Genomic DNA, 12,653 nt, shown 5'->3' on the forward strand with positions numbered 1-12,653 from the left:
CGTACATAAGAATAACATGAGAGAAAAAACGCTCAAGGAAAATCTTGCGAAAACTCTCCACCTCCCTCTCCCTTTCTCTCACCTCGTTCTTCCCCCACCTTTGCAGATTCCCTTAATTTTCTCCCGTTTGAATTGCATGAAAAATATTTCTGAAACAAAAACCTTTTTTGGACAATTTTTTTACTTTTCAGGATTTTAGAGGGAAATGATATGATTATTGTTAATTTAAGGGAGATGATATTTCACCCGCGGCAGTACGCATGTGCCCCCTTTTTCAAACCCTCTCTTTCATATAGAAACCACATATATATACAGAGAAAAACATATACAACTTAAAAGGGCCAAGTGGTACCCACACCAAGAATGAAATAAGAACCAGTTACTCTGTATCACCAACTCAACAGGCCTGAAATTTGAATTTGGATTTGCTTTTGTACCCCTGATTGCATCCTATACGTGCTCTTCCAAGCCTCTAGACCCATCTAGTGCCTTACCGATGATAAAATACCAAGTGGATTTTTTGATCTAACGGTCCAAATATTCTAGCCTATGCATTAACATGAAAGTCCCACCATGCCATTTGGTGCATTTGGTGGATTGTCAACTACAGCGTGCAGAATCAATAATAAAATATTTCCATTGTGCAAATTGCGTCCAGATTAATTTGGAAATCTCAACCGCAAGATCAAGGATACAATAAATCAACTGTGAGACAACGTGAAAAACACCACCCTTTTGATCAAGGGTCTCGTATCCTTTGCGTAGCTCATGGAGGATTAAAAAACATAGATAGCTATACATAGGGGAACGAACTTCGGTGAATTTTAGTTGGCCTGAAAAGTAATACTCCATAATGGATTATCACGTGGAAATGACAATCAATTGAGAACCCAATCTCAACAAGATAGCTTTGTAAAAACCATTATCTTCACTATATATATAAAGAGGTAAGAGGTGGGGTTGTGAGAAGAAGCCTAAATCTCTACAAAAAGTCATACAAGAAGCAACAAAGAAGAAATGGGGGAAGAATTGAATGATCTTGCTCTTGTTTGGGGCCATATAGTTGCATTCTTGGACAGTGCAGTTCTCAAATGGGTACTTGATCTTGGCATAGCCGACATTATCCAACGGCGCGGCGGCCCCACCACGCTTTCTCAACTAAGTTCTTCTCTACCGGTGCCCGCCAGGAACTCTGATAACCTTCGCCGTTTAATGCGTTACTTAGTGCACCTGAGACTCCTCAGTAGCCAAGGTGAAGACCTGTATTGGCTTACGTCGGCCACAAAATTCATCCTCTCCGGCGAGGCAAAGAGCTTAGTCCCATTTGCACGGCTTACACAACAGGTAACATAGAGGTAGAAGGTGATTCATCTAATGTTATTTCTTGGGCTCAAGGGAAGAGTGTAGGTCCTTGGAGATTTGCTAGGCTTTTGGATGAAATTTTACAATGTATGATAGATTTATTTCTTTTGTCTATATTCTTAGGAGTGTCATGGATCTTGCATATTGATTGACCAAATCAGGGCCCTTGCAAAATTCCTTTTATGTTGAATCTCACGAGATTCTTAAGAGTATAGGTCCCCATAGATTAGCTAGGCTTTTGGATGAAATTTCTACACTGTATGGTAGATTTATTTCTTTTGTCCATACTCTTAGGAGTGTCATTGATCTTGCATATCGATTGACCAAATCAGGGGCCTTTGCCAGATTAGCTAGGCCTTGCAAGATTCCTTTTATGTTGAATCTTTGCCCCTTGACTTGCAACTGTAATATTTTCTCTCTTTTAATATAGTTATCTTTCGCTGTGAAAAAAAAAAAAAATCAACAGGGGGACTACAATAATTGTCTTGAACTGGGCCCTCTGCTAGAAGAGAAGGGATCAAAGTCGACCTTTGAGGCTTTAAATGGAGAAGATATGTGGAGCTATGCCGCTAAACATGCTGAATTTAACAAGCTCTTCAATGAGGCCATGGCTTCCGATGCCCGAATAGTTATGCCGGCTCTGATCGATGGTTGTAGGGACATTTTCCAAGGGATTACGTCTATGGTAGATATTGGAGGTGGCACAGGTACTGCTTCGAGGGCCATTGCCAAGGCCTTTCCACATATAAAGTGCAGTGTTCTTGATCTTCCTCATGTTATCGAGACAATACCCAATTACCCGGAGGTGGAACAAGTGGCTGGTGATATGTTTTCCTTTGTACCACACAACGACGCTGTTATGATGACGGTAAGCAGATTTTATATTTTTTAGCCCTTTTCGAACTTCTGATCACTTGTTTTGGGATCAAGGTAGAACTTGCCCTTAGAAGTGTTAAAGTATAAATGATCAAATAACACCAGCTCCAACAGCTTAAGCTTTTGGAATAATTGGTTGTTTCACATGGTATCAGAGCTTTCTGGGTTAAAAACTCACAACTCCTTGATATTAAAAGTCCTCGTGTAAGGCCAACCCAAAAACATAGGGCTACACATGAGGGGGTAGTGTTGAAGTATAAAGTATGAAATAATACCAACTCCAACAGCTTAAGCTTTTGGAGTAATTGGTTGTTTCTCAAAATAGCTAGATTTCTCATGCCCGAGCAAAGTGGGAACTTGAAGATCTTCCTCGAGTGAACTGGAAGTACCACGCCGGGGCTGATGATACTTGTTGGGACCCGGGTAGAACCCGCCCTTAAAAGCTAGGCATTTAGGGTGGGTGTCCGAGTCCTTACGATGATCTTAACCCTCCGATCTGTAGAGGGAGTGCACATTGTAGAAATTTATACAGATCTGAGCATTAAGATCTTTGATGATATAGCGGTACAACCTATTTACACTGTGACCCAACAAATGAATGGCTTGGATCAACCTATGAAGTGAGCACACTGTACTTTTTTAAAGTACTGGACTTCGCGCCCACACAACCTAGAAATCTCAAAATATCTACACAAGATCCAAGATCGTCACAGTTAATTTATAAGTCACATGCTCAGTACCGAATGCTTGTTTCCAATACTACATATTGGGCCTACCATGAATTTTGATTTTCTTTCGTGATAAATCGGTGTCTAGCGGCTAAAAACCAGGAAAGAAATAACACGAAACTATGTTTGGGAAGTGGCAAAAAATCAGGAAACAAAAAACTCTACTCAAAATCGGATAGTGTTTTTTCTTGATTTTTAGCCACTTTTCACACTCATCTCGAACGTGCCCTCTAAAATCTCTCTCCTCCTCCCATGGCCAAAAACTCTATTTTTTGAGAGAATTGCTAGCATCCATCGTAGAAGGCATTTCACGGCTGGTCTGAACTGGTCTGTCGCACTTCAGACCAGCCACCTCGTGAATGGAGACAAAAGCTTTTGTCTCCATTCACGAGGTGGCTGGTCTGACATGCGACAGACCAGCCGCAAAATTCCTTTTACGATGGACCTTAGCAAATCCCTTATTTTGAAAGGTTTGGATATTCCTATGAAGTTGGCTCCATATTTTTTTGAAAAATACTGGACTTCACCCACAAGTACTATATAAAATCTCCACATATCTCGTTGTGGATATATGTTAGGGGCAGAATCTATTTACATTGTGGCCCAAGAATTGAACGGTCTGGATCGTCCTATGTAGTGGACCGTGCAGTACTTTTTGAAAGATAGTGTGTAAATAGGTTGCGTCCCATAAATCATTTCCATAGCATGATTCTAACCCCCCTGATCTACATAAATTTCCATTATGTGATCCGAGGGTTAGAGTCATCATATGGAAATAATTTTGGGCACAACCTATTCACACCCAAGAAATGACTGGTCTGGATCATCCTACGAAGTGGGGCCTACAGTACTTTTTGAAAAATTCTATACCATATGGCCACACTCCATATAAAATCTCTTATTTTCAAAGGGCTACTCATTTCATAATGCTAACCATCCTACAATTGGTTGCAGAAAATACTGCATGATTGGGACGACGAGGACTGTGTGAAGATTTTGAAGAGATGCAAGGAAGCCATACCTGAAAAGGGTGGCAAGGTGGTTATAGTGGACATTGTAATGGACATAGAAGAAGGTCACAGCATAACCCACACACGATACGCTTTCGATGTGATAATGATGATATACACAGGAGGAAAAGAGAGGAGTGAAGAAGAATGGAGAAAGCTTCTGTCAAGTGCCGGATTCAGTAGATGTGAGATAACTGTCATTAATGCTCTCCAGTCCGCAATCGTGGGATACGGTTAGGGGCCGTTTGGATACGATGATTTTAGAATCCAGGTTTTTAATTAGTTTGAAAACAGTGTAAAAGAGGATTAGATACAAGAGAAGAAGCGGATCAGCCCTCGTTTTTGACTTATTTTTTACTTCTCTCCCTTCATTCCATCAGCAAGAGAGTAGCAGATCCTCCCATATTTCCAGGTTTTAGAAATTATAGGATGTAAGAGAGATTTTTAAAACCTGATTTTCTTGCTTAAAATCCAAGAAATGCCGCCAGGACAGCATCCAACAGCTTGATTAATACTCTCTTTTACACTGTTTTCAATCGAAAAACCTGGATTCTAAAATCCGCGTATCCAACGGCCCCTTAGTCTTATAAGGGTTATTTTATATAGGCACCTCCTCCTTATAGCCTATGCTTTCCTTCTATTATCTTCACTTCCCTACACTCGTCATCTATTAAATGCCTTGTCCTCAGTCCTAGGTGTTCGAGAAAATGTAAGGAGATTTCGGATTATATATCAATATGCAGCAATTGTAAAACAGGAGATAACATAGAAATTACAAGTAATCAGATCATATCAATCAAATTGCCGCAATTAAAAAAGAAATCTAATCCGTACAGGGAATCAACTTGTGAAAAAAAAAAAATATGCTCTTGATTTTGAGGTTTGTAAAAGAAATTTGCATAAGCATAAACCTCCATCCGTGGTATTCTGTACAAGACCCAAATGGCAGTAACAACAACAGCGAATTTGCTAGTGAAATTATATGCAATTCAAGCCTCGAATAATTTGCTATGAGACAGAGACTAAGCACTAAGCACTAAGCCATGTATTCAAAGTTTCACTTTGACTCTCAACTTCCTTCAAGCCTGTGGAATCAAATTTGAGCAAATTATAATTGGCACCAAATCAGAATTTAAAGCATTTTAAATTCCCAAATCCAATGTAGTGGCAATAACCAAAACAATATAGGTGAGACGGGGAAAATCTTAAATGCCCAAACCAACCATCTACTTGTGCTGTAGGAATTTTTCTTAAAAGTAAAGTTGTGTTACTACCATAGCAAATAAAAGCTCCAAGCAGGTATTAAAACAAACATGTGGTGTGCAACAATGACATACACTAGAAGCAGAAATTTTGAAGGCTTCGTACTGTAACGAGCAGGGCATGAGGGGAGAAATAATAGGGCTGTTGAGGTAAAATAGGGGTATTGAGACTAGTAAATTGAGTTGAGTAGGATTCTTATCACTCAGGATAAGGATTAGCCAATAAAGAATAGCTAATTAGTAGGTTGAATTGTGTTGGGTTGTTGAGATTTGGAGGAGAACGTGGAAATGCAGCATATATATATATAGGAAAAGGATTGTACGCTCGAGTGTACCTAACCTTAGGTACGCTCGAGTGCCAAATCACATGGGTCCCACATTTTTTTTGGTCATCTAAACCATTCATTTGCAAGACCCCATTATAGATAGGGTGTGTACCAAAAATCAGCACCATTGAATCATCCTAACCCCTCAAAAACTGGAGGGCAAAATGGGCAGATTTGTGGACAAACAGTGTCTGTCCATTTTGACCTCCACAAATGGATGGGTTAGGATGATCCTATGGAGCTGATTTTTGGTATGCACCCTATCTATGATGGGGCCTTGCAAATGAATGATTTAGATGACCAAAAAAAATGTGGGACCCATGTGATTTGGCACTCGAGCGTACCTAAGGTTAGGTACACTTGAGCGTACAATCCTTTTCCTCATATATATATATCCTGTAATTGTTTGAAATAAGGATTATGAAAAAAATATCATTCTCTGGTTTTCTTATTTCGAGGTTAGCCCCCTCAAGTGGCCTTTTCTCTGTCATTTTATTTCTTAAAAAAAAAAAGCACATTTCAACCGGTATCAGAGCCAGACGTTCCTGCTATGGCAGATGGAATAAGAATTTCTCAGCTAGCTGACTCAGTAAATAAAATCAAGGAAGGCCAAGAGTCCCAACAGAAAACATTGGATGAGTTGATCAACCAGATGGGGATCTTAGCTGCCAACTATATTCATCTCACCGGAAATATCGGTACATGCCATTGCGGGTGCCTCAACTCCTCAAACCATGCGGCTACAAGGAAACCTAAAGAAACAAAAAAGTTGTGTGCTAATAGATTCTGATAGCACCCACAACTTCCTCGATCCAGCAATAGCTAAGAAGGTTGGATTGTCTGTTCTCCCTGGTGGACGATTTGAGGTGACCGTGGCCACTGGGGAAAAGCTAGCCAGTCAAGGTAAACGCGATGGGGTCACGTTATTATTGCAGAACCAACCTATTGCACTGAGTTTTATCTACTGATGTTGGGCGGTTGTGATGTGGTACTCGGGGCTCATTGGTTGAGAACTTTAGGCCCCATTTTGTGGGACTTCTCTCACCTCTCCATGCAGTTTGTCCTAGATGGAAGGCCTGTCAACTTACGAGGAGAATCAGCATCTGACATGGCTGTTATGGGTGATAACGAGATAAGGAAGACAACATTGTCAAATAAAAAGAGTGTTCTAGTACAACTCTTCAATGTAGTCGGGGCCCAACCTCAATCAGACATGGATCCACAAGTGCAAAGGGTCCTAGGCGAGTTCAAGGATGTGTTCCGTGAACCACAAGGGTTACCTCCTCCTCGCGCTCAAGACCATCGAATTCCATTTGTTGAGGGAACTCAACCAATCAGTGTAAGGCCCTATCGCTACCCACACTACCAGAAAGGTGAGATAGAAAGGATCGTGAGGGAGATGCTCCAGGCTGGAATTGTACGGCCTAGTCAAAGTCCTTTCTCATCACCGGTTCTATTGGTACGAAAGGCAGACGGATCTTGGCGCATGTGTGTGGACTATCGATCATTAAACAATGAGACAGTGAAAGACAAATTCCCAATACCGGTGGTGGATGAATTGCTCGATGAACTCCATGGTGCCACGATTTTCTCAATGTTAGATCTCCACTCGGGTTACCATCAGATAAGAGTGCAGCCACCGGACATTCCAAAAACAGCATTCCGAACTCATGAGGGTCACTACGAATTCCTAGTAATGCCATTTGGTCTTACTAATGCCCCATCTACATTCCAAGGCTTAATGAACGAGGTATTCCGTCCCTTCTTACGTAACTTTATTTTGGTATTTTTCGATGACATACTAACATACAGTAGGGAAAAAGTTGAACATTTGAATCACCTAAGGACTGCATTGGAAGTATTAAGGACCCACCAGCTATTTGCAAAAGATTCCTAGTGCAGGTTCGGTTGTGACAGCATTGATTTTCTTGGGCATATTATTTCTAAGAGGTGTGTGGCTGCTGACCCTGCCAAGATTTCTAGCATGATGAACTGGCCAATGCCCTCAACAATCAAATCCCTACATGGATTTTTGGGTTTAACCGGCTATTACCCCAAATTCATCAAAGATTATGGGAAGATAGCTGGTCCTCTCACGTCAATGCTAAAAAAGAATTGGACGAACGCGACACAGGAAGCATTCAGCAGCCTCAAGGATGCCATGGCCAAGCCTCCTGTTTTAGCATTGCCTGATTTTTCCAAGCCCTTCACCATTGAATGTGATGCGGCAGGCAATGGAATAGGGGCGGTTCTTATGCAAGACGGTCGACCACTCGCTTTCCTCAGCCATGCTTTAAGCACATTTCACATACCCTAATTTTAACTATGCTAAAGCATAAATATCGATCACGAAGCTTTATCTCTTTTATTTTGCTGATAAGATCACAAGATCGTTTCAAGGAAATGCAGAGATTTCAATCGATTGATGTAACCCTGGAGAATTTTACAATGGAAAAATTAGCACAGATCAAGAGGAATTTCTCACAAGAACTGATGATTTTTTTTTTTTTTTTTAAGTTTTCTTGCAGGATCTCAGAGACATGAAATATCAATAGACAAGGATTTAAGAGCTCACTTAGGGCCCGTTTGGATACCTCCTATTTTGTAATTGGATTTGGAATTGAGTTTTGAATACAAAATGAATAGATCCGGCAGCTCATGTTAAGGGAGACATAGAGGGAAGTGGGTACTTCCTAGTGGAGGGTAGAGGTTGAAGAGTAAAGAGGGTGAAGGAAACTGCCACATCAAATCTGATTTTTTTCACCGTCAGTCGCTATTTGGAAATCAAAGGATTTGAACCGGATCCAAATCTGTTGAGATTTATCATATATGATTGGATCACATCAATATGGTGGAAGGTTAGTGAAGTTTGTTTAGATTAGGATGTTCTTCATCTCTTGTTCTTATCTTTATCTTCAAGTGCTTATTTAAGCACTAGTTATTGTTTTTTTTGATGGGCAAGCAGGGGTTAGGCAGGACCCCGACCAGAAATATATAAAAAAAGAAAGGATGGTACAAGGTTTAGAGGGCGCGAAGGCCAGAAAACAGAATACAAAGAGGAAGGGATGACTCTGACGATAGATTTCTCCGCAGAATCCGAGAGAAAAGGGACCGAGACTTACTTTCTGAGATACAGGACCCCTCGGCCATCTTCCTGAGGTTGATTGAAGGGGAGGAATCTATATCCAAAAAGCACAGCAATTTTTTGGTTTTCGGCTGTGTCGACTTCCGACATATTTAAAGAGTTGATTTTGTATCTGACTTCAAGAAGAATATCTTTCAAAATATTGGATTTGTGGTTTTTAACATTTTCAAAAATTCGCGGGTTCCTTTTCCTCCAAATTTTGTGAATTGCAGCAGAGAAGCAGAATTTAATCGTTGTGGAGATTAGCCCTTGCCGCGGAATTTACCTCTCAACCATTCGATTTCATCAAACAAAGAGTTCTTAGGCTTCCTCCGGTTTCCGACCCTCCACAGAATGGATCTCCAAATCCAAGCAGAGAATCCACACTTGAAGAACAAGTGACTGCTAGTCTCTGGTTCTGAACTGCACAGAACACATCATGTGTCAGATATGGGATCTCTGCAGAATACTCCATATTTTGTGCTTAGCTTATTTAGAGTAGCCTTCCATGCTGTAACAGCGTACTTAGGGACATTCCCATTGAACCATATCAAATCATGCCACAGAATGGATCTCCAAATCCAAGCAGAGAATCCACACTTGAAGAACAAGTGACTGCTAGTCTCTGGTTCTGAACTGCACAGAACACATCATGTGTCAGATATGGGATCTCTGCAGAATACTCCATATTTTGTGCTTAGCTTATTTAGAGTAGCCTTCCATGCTATAACAGCGTACTTAGGGACATTCCCATTGAACCATATCAAATCATGCCAAGGTTGTTTAGTGAAGTGGGACCTGATGGAATACTAGGCAGTTTTAGAAGAAAATGATCCGTCAGTTGTAGACTTCCAAATGACTTGGTTATTGTTTTCATCATTCAGGAGAGCTTGTTGAAGGCTACTCGATCATGGTATCAAATGTAGTGGAAATTAGTTATTGTTTTCATCATTCCAAATGTAGGCACTACTTACAAGAAAAAAATTGCCATGATGGTGGAGGCGGCTATGGAGCTTTAGGGTTAGACCCACACATACGGTGGTAGCTACTGTTGATTTTTCTTCTCCGTCAAACACCAAAAGACGTCAAGAAAAAAAATCCCAAACATGTAGTAGGTAGGCTGTTGGTGTTGATGCATGTCAGAAGCTTGGACTACAAAAGGAGGCTGCATTGCTTCTTTTTTTTCCTGGTTGGAAAGGCAAGTCATTGATATAAGGCAATAATGGTCGCAGAGAACTACTTGATGATAAACATGGTGAGAGATAAAATATCACCCCTCACTTCTTCATTCCTCGGTATTAATATCTGCACCCCCTTGCATCTGCATCCTGTTCTTATAATACTACACCCTGTTTCTATGTCATTTGCAAGAAACTAGTCCTCTCATATTGATAATCGCACCACTTTGTCTTTACCATCTCTTTTTTACACTATCAATTCCTTTTAAAAAAGATTCGCATGATCTTTGATGTTTGCCAATAATTAGTGTCCTTAAGCCCCTAGTTGCCGATCTTTTCCATCTTCCTTTTCTTCCAAATCTTCATTCTCCGAGCTATTTTAGTTGAGGTGCCTCCGTTTGAGGTGTGTGCCTAAAATATAAATAGCCACTCTTCTCGGTTGAGGTTCTTCGGTCCATTACTGTACAATCCTTGGTCCCTTGGAGTGCGTGCTCGAGAGAGTCTTCAAATTCTTTGTGGATCGATCCCAAAAGTCGACCCCTGTGGCATTGGTCCATAGTGACCCATTTTATTTAGACTCGCCCATGGAGGCCTTGAGTCTCTCTTCGCCGCTTTTGCAAGCAGTAGTCCTTTCAGAAATCGGCATCAGGGGACATTGGCAAGAAGCAGCAGTTAATATCAGTTGAAGATTCGACAAATTGCTTGAGTGTGTTGGGAGTGTTTTTATTGTAATTGTTTGGGGATTTTTATTGTAATCAATTTGCGAATTTTCATTGTATGCAAATGTATATAGATTTTTAATCAATATACGTATGAGGGGGCGTGTTGAGATTTATCATATCTGATCGGATCATGATAAGATCTGACCGTTTATCATTTTGGTGGTAGATTAGGGAAGTTTGTTTAGATTAGGATGATCTTCATCTCTTGTTCTTATCTTTATCTTCAAGTGCTTATTTAAGCACTGGTTATTGTTACTTGTAAACATGCAGAAATTAGTGGAAAATACAAAATTTAACAAAATCACAACACAAAAAGGGCTGCAAATGTGAGAAATCCAAATCAAAATCTTCTCGGCATCCAAACGGGCCCTTCAGATGTGACAATTTAGAGGAAAAATTCATGAATTTTCTCATTCCAGCAACACACTTCTACAAGAAGAGTAACTTGAACGATTCATGTGTTCTTCCTTGATGTTCTTGGAGTGGATTTTGATGAGAAAAGTTGGTAATTTGTGCTTGCAATGTCCTCAAATTTGTGGAAATATTCCCTCCAAAATCGTTTGTAAGATCTAGATCTACTTCCAAAAAAATCCACATATTTTTATTCAAAAATCGAAGTCCAAAATCTGACTAGAAAAGAGAGGGAAATGGCTACTTATAGCCAATTACGATGGTAAGATGACCCAAATACCCTAACTAAAGTAAAATCATCAAAATGCCCCCATAAAAAAGGAGTTTTTATATCGTGTAAGGCCTTACAACCATACGGTAGAGGTACCCCCTTGATATTTGATCCAACAGCAGCTCACTTTTTGAGAAGCTGCTGTTGGATCAATCATCAAGGGGGTGGTACCTCTACTGTACAAGTGCCTTAATTGTTGTAAGGCCTTACACCATATAATTTCTCAAAAGGACCAAAATGACCATGCTACCCTAGTAACACAAGTGAACAAATGATGAAAAGACTATGGGATTTGCTAAGCTCCACGCAAACGGCTTTTTGCGGCTTGTCTGTTGCTCGTCAGACCAGCCACCTTGTGAATGGAGACAAAAGCTGTTGTCTTCATTAACGAGGTGGCTGGTCTGATATGCGACAGACCAACCGCGAAAACCCTTTTGCGATGGATGCTAGCAATTCCCAAATAATATTATTTCCCATAATAAAGTTTAAGGAATAAAGGAAATTACTTTGGGCAACAAGAGGCTAAGATTCATGTGGTTTAGTCTCCGACCTTCGAGGGGGAGATTCCCCACTGCTATAGTTGGTTTACAAGTCAGTCTTTAAGAGGTGAGGCCTTCTGGCATAGGCAAGTCAATTTTAGGCATCCATCAAGGTGTTGCAACTTGACATCTGTAATGTGGTGTTAACAGTAGTACGAAAGCTCTTTGAGTCAACCCAAAACTCCTTTTGAGTGCATTTGACTCGCTAGCAAAACGAGTTGACTCGCCAAGAACACAAACAAAATATGAAAAAGCATAACCCCAAGAAGCTAGGAAAACGATTTGACTCACCAACAACTTTACAAACATGTATTACATACCTAGATGGCCCTACTTGGGTTGAATACATTAGTTTAGATTTGTGTGGAGTTTGATATGGGGAGGAGGAGTTTTATAGATAAGAATTATCCTTATCTTTGTATTATCTTTGTTCCTTCATGACCACCTCGGTTCTGTTTTTATATATATATATATATATATATATATATATATATATACTGTTGCCCTTTTCAAAAAAAAAAAATAGATAAGAATTATCCAGGTTCCGGGTTTTTTTTATAAATAACATGCATGCAACCCTTTTAAAGGAATGAAGAAACTTGTTTGAAAAATCGTGTCTTTGTACGCAAAGGAGGATTGATCCTTCCATCAAAGTGGATGAAGAGGGTGATCTTCCCTCTAAGAAGATCAAATCAGTTATGAATTAATTTGGCACAAAACATTCCAAACGACTGTTGCTCGCATCATTTATATGCTTTCTATCTATTATAATATAGCAGGATGGGGTTTCTTTCCTTGGATTTTGGTGTATTCATAGGGTTGATTTTTGGTTATGGGTTTCATT

The 12,653-nt window shown here is 40.1% G+C and overlaps 1 protein-coding gene across 1 annotated transcript; it reads left to right on the forward strand.

The window, feature by feature from the left end:
- The first annotated feature begins 839 nt into the window (after positions 1 to 839).
- On the forward strand, positions 840 to 4,308 carry LOC143849313 ((RS)-norcoclaurine 6-O-methyltransferase-like). Its single transcript, XM_077358302.1, has 3 exons — positions 840 to 1,344; positions 1,829 to 2,230; positions 3,921 to 4,308. Exons 1-3 carry the CDS (start codon positions 1,018 to 1,020, stop codon positions 4,212 to 4,214), a joined length of 1,023 nt encoding a protein of 340 aa, XP_077214417.1. The 5' UTR covers positions 840 to 1,017; the 3' UTR covers positions 4,215 to 4,308.
- Positions 4,309 to 12,653: the final 8,345 nt, after the last annotated feature.

Source organism: Tasmannia lanceolata, unplaced genomic scaffold, assembly GCF_043159265.1.
Source record: "Tasmannia lanceolata isolate RefF3 unplaced genomic scaffold, GAP_Taslan_0.1 ptg000003l, whole genome shotgun sequence".
In the NCBI taxonomy this organism is placed as follows: Eukaryota; Viridiplantae; Streptophyta; class Magnoliopsida; order Canellales; family Winteraceae; genus Tasmannia; species Tasmannia lanceolata.